This window comes from Haliaeetus albicilla, chromosome 24 (assembly GCF_947461875.1).
Source record: "Haliaeetus albicilla chromosome 24, bHalAlb1.1, whole genome shotgun sequence".
NCBI classification, from domain to species: Eukaryota; Metazoa; Chordata; class Aves; order Accipitriformes; family Accipitridae; genus Haliaeetus; species Haliaeetus albicilla.
The window spans coordinates 20,516,255-20,529,810 of record NC_091506.1 but is presented as its reverse complement, the minus strand read 5'-3'; the positions used below and the strand labels follow the sequence as shown (position 1 = coordinate 20,529,810).

General features: G+C 39.0%; 1 protein-coding gene across 5 annotated transcripts; it reads left to right on the top strand.

Moving 5' to 3' along the window:
- Positions 1-34: 34 nt before the first annotated feature.
- Positions 35-13,174, top strand: ATRIP (ATR interacting protein). Of its 5 annotated transcripts, none has more exons than XM_069769678.1 (13): positions 39-487; positions 1,340-1,422; positions 2,955-3,125; positions 3,783-3,898; positions 4,116-4,276; positions 5,696-5,791; positions 6,607-6,736; positions 7,937-8,668; positions 9,318-9,460; positions 10,073-10,164; positions 11,073-11,156; positions 11,429-11,678; positions 12,975-13,174. In XM_069769678.1, exons 1-13 carry the CDS (start codon positions 82-84, stop codon positions 13,040-13,042), a joined length of 2,532 nt encoding a protein of 843 aa, XP_069625779.1. In that variant the 5' UTR covers positions 39-81; the 3' UTR covers positions 13,043-13,174. The 5 variants fall into 5 exon arrangements, with proteins under 5 accessions (XP_069625780.1, XP_069625781.1, XP_069625779.1 ...); XM_069769677.1 differs by having other exon boundaries at positions 1,337-1,422; XM_069769679.1 differs by lacking the exon at positions 11,073-11,156 and having other exon boundaries at positions 35-487; positions 1,337-1,422.
- The last annotated feature ends 382 nt before the right edge of the window (positions 13,175-13,556 follow it).

Here is a 13,556-nt window from a genome sequence, read left to right as displayed (position 1 = left end):
GCCGGGCCGCGGCCGGCGGCGCCTGGGCCCGGGGGGCGTCCCCCCCGCGGGGCCGGCGGCGGTTCCGGTGCGGACCCCGCCATGGCGGCACAGCCCCCGCTCGGGCCACGGAAGCGGAGCGGCCCGGAGGGCTGGGCCGGGACCGGGACCGGGACCGGGACCGGGACCGGGACCGCCCCCCCGGCCGCGGCGGGCCGCAGCGGCGGCGCCCTGGAGAACGGCTTCCCGCCCCACAAGCGCCCCAGGAGCTCGGGGGCGGCCGGGCCCGAGGAGGGGCCGTCAGACCCCTTCGGGGACAACGACGACTTCACGGCGGACGACCTGGAGGAGATCGACATCCTGGCTTCGCAGGCGCTGTCGCAGGAGGCGGCCGCCGCCGCCCTCCCGAGACACGCGTGGGCCGCCTTCGGAGCGAGCGGCGCCGAGCGGCGGGCGGCCGCGGGGCAGCCCCGGGGCATCGCCCCCGCCGCGGGGAGGAGGCCGAAAGGTTCGGGGCGGCGGGGCGGGGGAGGGCGGTTGGGCCGCGGCGGCGGCGGGTTCGCTGCAGCCCGCGCAGGTCTCGGTCGTCAGCCCGGCCGGGAGTTGCGTGGGGCTGACCCTCCCGGCTCCGGGAACGTGGCGGTGGGACGGCGAGTGCTCGGAGGGCTGGTCGAGGCCCGGAGCGCCGCGCTGACGGGAGCGGGAACCGCTCGTTTTCTGGCGGGGGGCGCCTGAGGTGGGCGACTGCCCCTTCGGCCTGCTCCCGAAAACGGGCCCCGAGTGCCGCCCACTTGCAGCGTCCTTTACCTCTTGTTCATGGTATCGTGCGTGCTGGCTACCGGATTTTTTCCTTTCCCTAACCGTTAACTTCCACCAGTAAGTGCATCACACGTCCCATATTAGCCGTTGACTTTCAGGCGTACTTTGAGAAAGCACACAGGCAGGACACGGGGCTTCGCTCACACTTAAGTACGAAGGGCTTAAATCCTCTCAGTACGCGCGTGAGCAATGCTAACGTTTGTAATCTGTCCAGGTCACAAAGTTTCCAGTTAACCCTTACTTGTGGCAGGGTGCATTAGCTAAAATTATCTGGGAGGAAATGCTTGCACTTACTTTTTCAAGATGTTAGAAATTTCAGGGGGGAGGGTTTTCTTCTCCGTTTCAAGGATCGATGCAGGAGCTCTAGAAAAGTTACTGCGGTGATCAGGTGCGTGCAATTTACCTGTTTGTAGTGACAGTATAAATATTAAGATATTCAGACCTATGTAATGGTAAATAACAAAATCTTGATGTTAGGTCATCAGTGATATACATGCATCAGCCGTGCTTCAGAACAGATCTTGGCTTTTTTCTGCAGCAGCAAGCAGTACAGAAGATAGTCTGATGAGAGATGCGTTCCAGTTTGAAGTACTGCAAACACAGCATGAAGAAATTAAACAGAAGGTTAGCAATATCTTCCCCTCCCCCTTAAACATCACATTTTTTCACAGGGCTAACTGAAAGGTGGAATAAGTTCAGTTCCAAGTATTTCATTCTAATCAAGTTGATTAGTAATCTTTGAAATCTATGGATCTGTGAAAAGCATCGTACTAGAAACAGCTCTAGTAATATTAAGAGTGAAAGCAATATTTAATTTCTTGGCCATTTCAGATTAGCAAATGCTAGTTTGTCAGTTTTACTTGTTTCCTATCAAATCGATTCTCCTCTGTCCTGTCAGTTAGTCACCAAGAGCCGTTTGGGGCAACTTAAAGATTTAAGAAAGTAAAGTGATGTTTGTGCTATGTTACTTTACCTTCTGATGATCCCTTATGGAAAGATACTATGGGGAAGAAATAGGTGTGGAAAAGAAGGTACAAATGCCCATACCAACTCCATCCTTTTTTGGCAGACAGCTTAGGAAGAATATAAGACCTAAGCAAGTTTATGACGATATTTTACCAGAGTCATCTTTTAGCCTCTGGTAAAATTTCAGGTAGGCACTTCCTGATCCAAAGTATTATATGTGTATTTAATATTCTACAGTGTATTTTTTTAAACGCTTGTGTATTTGGTTTTGGATACCTTTTTAGTGTGAAAAAGGTCCACAGCTTACCAACACAATTGTGTTGGGAAATTTCTTTGATTTTTATTTTGAACTTTGCACCTAGTGATTTTCAGCGGATGGGTCTTGGCTGTTAACAAGAAGCATTAAACAAGGAATAACTTGTGCATGGCATTCACACCTCCATAGACCTTTGTTTCCTCACAGTTGTGCTTTCTCCCAGGTGGGAGGGTCCTACCCTATTTACTTTTCTCTCCTCACCCTTACCTCTGTTTTCTGAATCTTTTCCAGTTCTTTTATGTCCTTCTTTATTGGGGAAGCTCCTACCTGTACACTGCATTCAACGTGAGGGTAAACCATAATTTTACATAGTGGTGTAGAAGTGTCTTTCTGCTTTTTTCCTCCATGCTTGTCTGAGTAACTCATTTATTATCTTTCCGAAGTCTTGTCTCCGAGGGTAATGGCTGTTCAGAAAGTATTTGAGACTATATAGGTCATGAAGATACTGCCTGGGGGCGTTAGCTTGTCTTAGGACAGCGTGCTTGTTGGCTGCTATGCTAGATGAAATATAGTTAAATTATCATTTTTATCATCTGAACAGTGAATAAATCATTGATGTGTGTGACTTGAATACTTTTCAAAAAAGACCATAATCACAGAGAAGGGGAAAGAGAAGAATGGTCTCTGACAGATACCAGGATGGTATATGAAGACGTGCCTTTGCTGTCATTTTATAATTCTGTTAGAGAAAAACGTATCTGAGCCTGATTTAATCAGAAAAAAATGAGAAGCAACGTTGCAGAATTTCTGAACTGGGTTACAGGAGCATTTTTCTCCCTAGAAAGTATAAATATATCTAATTTTCAACCACATAATGATATAAATACATACATTTGGTTATATACATCCTTTAATGGAATTCATCTGTTTGCAGCTGAAAGAAATGCAGGATGAAATTCTTACTAAAAATGGAGAAATTAAAATTTTGCGTGACTCAATGCAGCAGATGGAGTATGCTATGGAGGAACAGAAAAGATCATACATGCTATTGGAACAGCAAAAAACTCAGACCTTAAGTGAAAAAGAAAAAGAGTTCTCCAAAAAGGTTTGTAAATACGTCAATTACCTGCACATCACATGCAGCAGCTAATTGTATGACTTAATGATGTCACAGACCATCTAGTCAAAGGAAGAACATTTGTGTGAAATTTCCAAATGATGAATGTTTTTATTTTCTTATCTAGAAGAAAGCATTTATAAGAACTTACTGAGGGTTTTCTTCTGCAAAAATAAAAGAGTAAAATTCAAGTAGGAGAGATTTTCATTTACTCGTCGCTTTTTTTAAGCAGTCCCAAGAACATTGAAATTGGAATGTATTTTAAAGTGGAAAAAAGTGACAGGATGTGCTTTATGACTCTGATCAGATTGCTACTCCTGTTGCAGTCATCTTTCTGAAAGCCCTGAAGAGGACAGTGGCTGCTTGTGTCCTGTCTACTCTGCAGTTAACAGCCTCACTGTAGTCATGCTCTGCGTGACACTTGGTCTGTCTTAACAAGTCATATGCTTCTTGCCTGAAGTTGTGGCACTTGGTTCTAAGATAGTATTAATTGGACTAACATACCTAAAAATGGAGATCTTGTGCAGAGTTTACAGTAAGTAGATGGTAATCTTGAAATCTTACGGTAATTCTAGTCGCTCTGCAGTTATAACACCTCTAAATTATTCAGTAACAGTAAAACTGTCTTTTTAATTCCTTTTTCAGTTACTGTCATTACAGTCAGAGTTGCAGTTCAAAGATGCAGAAATGAATGAATTAAGGACACGACTTCAGAACTGTGAAAGAAATAAACATGTTACTCAGACAGTTTTAATGCCAAGGTAGGAGTTGTTGTCTTTAAAAAATACAACCAAAAAAGTCTGCTGACCTTTATGGAATTTGCTCAAAAAGAGCCTTCCTCGTATCTGTGACAGAAATGCAAAGAGTTTATAGTGAAGTACCTTTAAAACATCAGTGTAAAAAGATCCTTGTTTATTGCTTAATAAAATAATTACAAAAGAAATACGGATTCATCTAAGTGTTTGATTTTTATTTTAGCCCTAAAAAGAATCTTGCGATACAAGTGAAATCAGAAGGATGTTCTCCGCAGCCTGGAAAAAGATCTTTTCCTACAAAGGAATCCTTCAGTGCTGAAATGTCCACTAGACCATCGTGTTCTTCAGGAAATTTGATTGCCCCAGCTACTTTGATCAAAGAAGGTAAACCCATATACAATTTGCAACATTTTTAGCTGCATATGAACATTCTGCCTTAGATAAGGATTTTTGTACTATGTGACTGAACAGTTTCAGTAAGTTCACTGTAGAGGAAAAACAAGTATTTGTTTGATTTCCGTTTTGCTTAAATTTCTTTCCATTTTATACCAATTGGTTTTAAATAGCTATGACTCAAATTTGCATCAAGATTGTTTTAATTCACACCTTGGTAATGCCTGTATACCAGATGCCAAGATGTCAATGATGAAGCGGCTATCGGCCGTAATGAAGAACTTTCATTTATTATGTGATGAACTGAAATATCCAAATTGTTAATCTGCCTCTCTCACTGAATAAAGCAGAAAAGGAAATAATTTGCCTATTTCTTGAATCGCTCTGCTAGTCAGTTAATGCATTTTTGGTATTCTTGTGGTTTTGGCTTTAAAGCTGACCTTTTGGGGTATTTTATTTTAAAGGGTACATGTTTAGCCGTATTGAAAGAAGCAACTGAAACAGTATACTCATTTCCTCTTTTATGTGTAGGGCAGTAATTCTCACAACATTGTATCTTGAAATTCCTTGAATAAAGCTTAGGAAATGAATATATGCATGTATTTGAAGATTGCTATAATATGAAACAAGAAATGGTGGGTTTTTATAGCAGCTGACTGCCATGTTTCCAATAGGAAATAACAAATGGAAGAAATCTGGATATCATCAACTAATCCTTACAGGAAGAGTCATGAAAAATCTGAGATATTACTGTCAGTTATGGTATTCAATCTGAAACCAAATGGGCAGTATGAACTCCATCAAAAAGAAAAATACAGTAGCCTTAAAGCAGTAGTATGGCTATTCTTTTAGCCTCCTGAATGTTTGTTATGGTAAAAACACTCAATGTGCCTGTTCATTTGAAAAACACACTTGGTTATTTGTCTTCTGAACCCTGCAAGGCTTTTGGCTTCAGTTTGGCTAGTAACTGTGACATAAATAGATGATTGGAAGACTATGAAATGCTCAACAGAGAGAGAGAGAGAGGGTTTGTTTGAAGAATTTTATGTTGATTTTTAACTAATGTCATGTAAATCTCTGCTACTAGTGGGAATTCAACTTAAGGTATTGTTTTTTTCTAAAAGAAAAGTTGCGAGCAATAGCAGTGAACAACTTGTGGAACATCTGACAGTAAAGGTGAAATTTTATTCACTTTTCTAATTTATTTTGGGGAACAATTCTACTTGCATCACAGCTCTTAACCATTGTTTGACGTATCTGAGTTAGACCAGTAAAAAACATTTGTCTTGTATACAGTCTGTCTGCTTAACTATATAACAGCTATGGCTAACTGAATGTGTGTAAAGGATAGGTACATATACATAAGCAATGTAGTTCTCACATTAGACTCATAATTACTGTTTGTTTTAGACGGTAAGATAACCCATCCTGAAGTTTTAGCCATGAAGCGTGAAGCAATGGGAAAAAACGGTTCCTACAACTCTGTACCTAAACGAAACGCACGAGGTAACTTAATTCTGTTAATGCAGAAATAGTGAGCATTTCTGAGGAACAGCTCGGATGCCTTTACTAAGCAGTGTCATGCTGAGGAGCCTGCTACGTACAATGCCACTGCACAAAATAGTGGTGTTCAGCTCGCTGCTTTTTGCTTTGAATATTGTGATTTTTGCAGTAAAACATTTCAGATTATATTATTATTTTGTATCATAACAACATTCTTATGTTGTTACTCTATTTTAGAAAAAAGTTTGCCTGGGTTTTGCTTTATGGAAGGGTGTGGATCAGGAGGCATCTTATTACAAGGCTGGTTCTTTCAGTATTAATATATTATGCTTTTTATTGTAAACTGATACAAAACCAGGAAAAATGTACTTTTTTTTTTTTTTTAATTAAGGTAAAAACAATAAAGCAACATGTACCACAGTCAACACCAGGAAGTCTTCAGGGTACTATTTTATTTACAATTCAGAACAGAATTGCATCACGTAATTTTAATGTCTGGACTGGAACATGGAGAGCAAGTCATCAGGATAGTTGGGATGTACTATCATTTGGCTTAAGCTATTTTGCTAATAAGGGATTGTAATTAAAATATCTCTAAATATAATTTGGTTAATATTTAAATCATATCTTAAATCAATTTTTCTGAAAATCATTCTCTTGTAGAGAAAGAAGATTTGTAATGAAAAGATTGAGGTTGACAGCACTATAAATAAGGCTAATCTTTTGAAATATTAATTTGTTGTTGTTGTTGATGTTGCAGTTGATGTTGCAGTTGATGGTAAAGCTACTCCAAAGACAATTATGTATCCTTTTATTAGGTTCTATCTTACTAAATGCACTGATGAAGCAGCCCATTGTGCCTGGGTCATTACTAGGACTCTGCCACCTTCTTAGCAGTAACTCTGAGCCTTCACCTGGAGCTGTATTGCAGCCTAATTATTTGGATATGTAAGTTTTATATTTTTTTGTTAAACTGTATCTGACATGTTCTTAGTATAGTGGCATTCTCTGTACTAAGAAATGCTTATTCATGTAGGATAGCTCATTCCTTGTGTTAAATGCTGTTTTGGTTAGGCCATTTAATGAAAAATTTGGAACATTCTGCATCTTTGATTATTCATCTTTGATTATCATAGATACTAGACAGCAGAACAACACTAAGAGATAAACTAGGTTAATTATGTATTAGGGCAAGGCACAGAAACATGTTTTGTAAAACCAGGGAGTGACTGTTAGCAGCTGCTGTTGTTAACCACTTAAGGACATAAAACTTGTATTGCAATGAGGGAAGCATTTAAACATGATCATGAGTTAAGTGGGAAGGAAATCTTGAAAATGTTGTCAAGAGAGCAGTAGGCTTTATATCTTCAAAGTCTAAACTATGTTCAATTTGTAATGTACAGTTTATGTGTAATGTTCCAAGATATATTTATAGCGACCAGTAAAGCATTTTAAATATGAATATTTGATATAAATTATAATCAATTTTCACTTTAAAGAATAAGCCTGTAGCTCCTGAAATACCTTTGCTTTCCTGATATGTTATTTTGTTAGTAATTCTTGTCTTCTGTGGGTTCATAGCAAGGCTTGTGTCTCATTGCCCTTGCCACTTAGGCAAGTAGAGGTGGTGCATTTGGCCTTTGTAGCTGTAGTTTGACTAGTTTAAGAGCTGAACTCTCTCGTCTCTGGCCAAGAAAACAATTTTTTATTGCTGTTGTAGTCCTTTAAAGGCCCCTACATATTACAGATCAGTAATGTACAGATACCATTCTTCCCAGAAGCTACCAAATAACATCAGGGGAAGATAAGAATATATCATAGGTTATGAAAAGCATGAAATTGGAAAGCCAATGTTTGAAATGTAGTTTCAGACAATGCCTTATAGTGAGCTGCTGAAGTTACTCAGCTGTAAGCTCTTGACTACTTTAACAAGACCTAGGAATGCTTTGAAATTGCTCTTCCATGCAGGTATCAGGGAGTAGGATTCCCCCCCCCCCCCCCAAGTTTAGGTTTTATTTTGGGAACAGACATCTCTTATTACTCTAGCCTTTCTATTATTTGATTCAGAATATGGGTAACTCAAATTTCAGCTATGTTCTCTGCCTTTTCTTCTGAAGTATTTCCCTTCTTTTAATTTTATTTGGCTAGAAAGTCCACACAACTACCCAGCAGCAGGACAGCTCAAGAAGAAACTGCACCTCTTGTATCCCTGCGAGAAGCTCAAGAACTTGCAATAACAGGACTGAACTTGATTGCTATGGACGAAGGATTATCTGAAGGAAGCCCAACAGAAAGCCGGACAGAGTTCTCACACCTCACACGCTGCAAGATCCGAGGCGCTGTGCATCTCTTGCCCTTGGTAGAACACCATATTGGTGCATACTGTCAAGCTGTACAATTGGCGGCCAAGTCAGTCAATGGTTCTTGTGGAAACCATTCAGCTGTTTCTTCCAGAACCAACACAAATATGGGGTCAAGTAAGGAGGACTTCAGGTTGTCTCTTGAAGAAACTACAGTTATATCACTGGGTATTCTTTATTATTTGGCGTTTTATAGCTGGGATGTTGTCCACACATTGCTATCTACTGAAGTGGAAAAAAGTTCTGCTGCTGGAGATGAACAGGTTTCCAAGATGGACAAAAATGTGCTGTGTGATAATCAGTGTGATAATAAAGAAGATACCAGGACACAAGGAGGGCTGCCTGTAGCTCCACAGGATGCTCCCAATAACGATCGACCTCAACATTCTTTGTTTAAAAAGCTGCTTCAGGTTTTAGGTTTTTCTGCTGCAAGAGGCTCCCAAACTGATAGTATACTGAACCAAAGCCTAAAAGTTTTGGTGAAATTAGCTGAAAATTCAACAATGGACTTACTAATAAAGTAAGTCAGTAATAGCTTTAAAATTATTTCAGACTCTGTTGTTTAGCAATTTTCATTCTCCATTGAAACTAATTTGTCCAGATGACAGTAGAAGTTTTGACATGTATGAGGGAATATCACATTTCTCAGATCACCTTTGAGAAGCAGTTGAGGGATCTTCCTACTGCCTCTGCTGCTAATGAATGTGATAATCGCCTCCGATCAGTAACAAGATTTGCTTATGATGTTTATATGAAGCAGATGCTCATTCCATAGCTGTCACTTGAAAGTGAGAAAACTTCTTAAGGCCATATGCAGTTGATGAGAATATCTATACCATTCATTTTGGGTTTTTTTGTGACTGCTGGGAGATGCATAATGAATGAAAGCACAAGGTCTCATTCTGGTAGGTAAAATGCCACTCTCAGAAATGAGACATTTCATCTGCTAATGGTCTAATATACACAACCATAGTATGAATTGCAGACTGACTGCCAAATGTAACTGAATATGTTTTTCAGTATACTTTGTGTTTATGACATGTAAGTTGAGATCAGATATGTTTTGAATGGCTAAAAAAGGCACAAATTACAATGCTGTGTACAAGAAAGAGTGTATTTTCAACTTGTCAGTGCATTTCCCATTTCTAACTCTGAGTTTTGTTTTGAAGTTTTCAGGACTTACTGAGTAGCCAGATACTGTTCCGTTGTCTGTGTCCAGAGACTCCTTTGCCTGCTGTCCTTTTGACCGTGAGACTGTTGTGTATTCTTGCTCAGCACCACACGTTAGTTGCTCAACTTTGTTCTCATTCAGGTAAAAGACTGCATAACACAGAGACTGTTATCAGTTGAATGTTGGCATGACTAGAAGTAATGGAAACAGGCCTTGCTCCAAGGTGTTAAAACCCCAAAAGGCAAAAAGCCTACATTATTACTTGAAAACTTTTTTTTTAGTGCAGTGTTTCAGTTATTGTTTGAGGAGTATTTTGTCTTGTGGTATCTGTCTACATACAGTGCTTTTGCTACCCATGCGAATTTTTAAAACTACTTGCCAGATTAATATTTATTTTATTAAAGACTGATGAGGAAAAAAAGGCTTTTGAAGAGATTTGAAGTTTAATTTATCTGTGCTCATGACACTGTTGAGTTTAGGGATTCCAGTACTCAGCATGACAAATAGCCTTTGTCCAGTTCGTTATGAATGAAGTAGGACAGTATTACCACAAATGCATATATGCAGTTTAGGGATGCTAGTTTCTTCAGCACTGCACAAGATGTCTGAAGTAAAGCAAGAAGTTGAACCTGTATCATGTGTCCCAGGATAGCTCTCTATGTATTTTCTGAAATGCTTTCTTGTGTGACAAGACTAATTTTTGTCATAAACAATTGACTAGTTGGGAAAAGAACAAAGTCATCTCTGTTTCAGACACCTGCCTTCTTCTTGCACTGTACATGTATATTACATCAAGACCAGATAAAACAGCATCTGAAATGCTTTGGCTTCAGCTGGAACAAGAGGTAACTACAGTTGTTTGTTCATATGCTTTTTCCTGCTATTTCCAGCTGGGGGAGTGGGAGGAGCAGGGCAATGCACAAATTTTCCAAAAGCAAGCTCTTTCTCCAGCTGAAACAGAACACGAAGTATTGGCTTGCAGTAAGGGATTACGCTGATTTTAAGAGTAGCTGCTTGAAACTGAATCAGTAACTATTCTTAAAGAGCACATCAGTCATAATAGTCATAGTTAAGTCACTGAAAAAGCAAGAAAGATCCTAGGATGACTGTAAATGTTCAACATCAAGCTTTATTTTGCTTTTAAATTGATAGAGGAGTAAAAGGAAGCAAGATCTATGATTCATTTTGATCATATTAATTACTTCTAAACTGTATCATATGAGTTATTACATATAAAAGTCAGTCTGTAGTGACTTAGAATTATATTCATTGTATTCAGTGGAAATGCTAGCTTGCTGTATAATAGTCATGATTATATATAGGAAGAACAGCTTTTTAACTTAATTTGTATTGTTTGTACTGACAGTGGTAACTTGTTTGAGGTTCTATTATTTGCTCCACCTCTGCTCTCATTTGAAAGAATTCTGAACCATTTTCATTATCCCCCATCTACATTGTTATATTAAGTGTAAACATATTTGTATGCAAAAAATTAAGGCCCACTGCATCTTGTTAGCCTTTCTTATCAGAAAGTTTGAAAAGGTTTCTGTGCGAGGCAAATTCTAGGTCTGCAAAGTTTTACAGGGAAAAAACTTTTAACAATTTTTGGGGGTCAAAAACATCAACTGTTAAAAAAACCCAGTGTTTGAAACTAGTAATGAAATATCATTTCTGCCTCCCTTTATTTGGAGCTTGTTTGATAATTCTGCAGAACCCTAGTACTCATGATGCAATCTGTGTGGTTTTGTAATAGACAGTTAGACTCCTGACAAGGTGCATGCGGTGTTCCAGTCCAGCGGTTTTATTACCTGGTACAGACTGCCAATGTAATCTTGAGGTATGTCACTACAATAGCTGAGTTTAATCTACTGAGAATTTAAAGGTATTCAATGCTGAAATAGCTTTTTGCCCCTTTTTTTAGCTACAATGAAACAGAAGTATACTGTACTTTAAGGGATGCCACCTTCTAGGAAGGTTGCTTTTGCTTGCTAGAAAATATTCTGAAATTTGGAAGTTTGAAGAGATTAATCAGTAAAGTTCATAATGAAATAAGTTTTCTACTACTATAACTTTATTTTGTTTATTGAGGCACTTTTTTTCCTCTTGCAGGTGGTTAAGGCACTAATCATAATGTTACATAGACAGTGGATGAAGATTAGAAGATCTGAGAACAGTTTGTCGGCATATAAGGAACAAATTATTCAGTTTTTACGGGATGCTGTTTTACTCTTATACAGCCTCTCTCAGAAAGATAAACTGTTTCATGAACACTGTTTGGAAGTTCTCCATCAATATGACCAAGTCATGCCGGGTGTAAGAGCCATTCTCAAAAAGACTCAAAAACTGAGTGCCTGTGAAGGTAAAACGAGTCAAATGATAATGTTGGCTTTTTTCCATGCTGTAGAAATAGAAATTCCACTTCTGTCCCTTTCCTCATTTAACAAGTACCATGTACCAAATACCATGGATGTTTGTTGCTCAGACCTCTGAAGGCAGTCCATAGTCTAGTGCTTCTCAATCTTCCTTGTACTGAATCACTACTCTACTATTCTTCTTCAATAGTTGTATCTTTTTCTTCTCTCCATAGAAATATGCCCCTACTATCTGGTGAAACAAAATCCTATATTCCAGCTTTCTTTAGTAGAACAATCTGCACTACATTACCTTATTTAAAAAAAAAAATCCATTATTCCAAGTCTCCAACTAGCATTACACCTTCGCTCTGCAATTGTTACACACCGACCACCATCCCCCCACCCCCCACATCCTTAACATCTCTCTTCCTTTTCCCTCTTCTACCCCCAACCTTCCTCCATTAGCCCAAAAGCTCCTCTAGCCCATGTCCATCAGGACTTGCCCCTTGCTTTGCACACTTCTGGTGTCCCTTTCCTGGAGACCGCTAATCTCATGAAATTGCCTCTCCTCCTCATACTTTGATGCCACTTCTTCATTTGTTCATGGCATTATTTACATGCATGTTGTAGAGCTGATAAATCCTTCATTGTTGGTGTACATATTGCATCAGTAAGGCAGGTCATGCAAGCATGGCACTATTAGTTACAGTGAGTTTTCTGGAAATGCTAAACAGCATGCCATGTATTTGTTCTACTCTGATTGCTTAGAGTGTCCCAAGGTTTTCTAGAACTTTGCCAACACCTTGCCTAGTTATGCTTGGGAATGGACCAAAACAGTGTAACAGCTTGTGATGGCAGGGATGGTGGTGCACAAATGTCCTTGCAAACCTATAGTTAGCTTTCAGGTTCTTCCTTTAAAATACAAAATACTATGCTTTTGTCTTAGTGACTTTTTAAAATTAGTTAACAAAAATGAGGTTTTAAATTTAGTAAGTAGTCAGAACTATCTGCAAAATAACAAAGTGCCGTTTACTGTTTTTCCACTAATACATAAATTTAATTGACTGCTCAAGATAGTTCTATCCTTTAATGCCTTTTTAGGCATTAAAAAAAAGATGGGGAGAAGTTTGTATGACAAAACACGTATCTAAAGACCTGTTTCCATGGAACCTTGAAAAAGGATATTTGCTGTAGCCTTCTACAGTCAGTATGTTTTAAAATGCAAATGGATACCAGCTATAATTGTACTCTGTATCAAATAGAAAAATAATTTTCTGAAACATAATTTTTTGTTGTTGCAGAGCTGATTTTGGATGAATTGTATCCTCCTGAGCCAGAAGCAGAAGACCAAGGAATGGATTCCAGCTAGCTAACATCTAGAAGACATCTCTGTCCTTCCTCATCTAAATCATAGTAATCATTGCCAGTGTAAATCTGAAATTTAAATTGTTTATTTTAAGTGATTATATAAAGATTGCACTCAAATGCAGCACAACTAAGACACATTTCTTTGTTGTGATTTTATTTAAGTGCCACCTAAACGTAGCTGAAAACCAGTTTTGATCTAGGAATTTTACTGCATGTACTGTTTTGCTGTGCAAAACCATTCAATGACTTATGACTGGTTCTGTTTATGAATTTCATCCTTTATGAAATTGCTGTGAATGGAATGGAAAGTTCACTGTGTTCTCCATTTTACTGTGACTGCAGCTGAATTTATGATGCTGAATGTGCTTAGATGTTTGGGATCACTGTGTTCATATGGAAGTGTTTTGAACACATTTGTTTCTTTTGCAGCTGTAACACTTTCTTGCTTGACTTCCAAAATTTTCATGTTGATATTAGTAAACAGTTTACTGTGATTTAAAAACCTTTCTACAAAT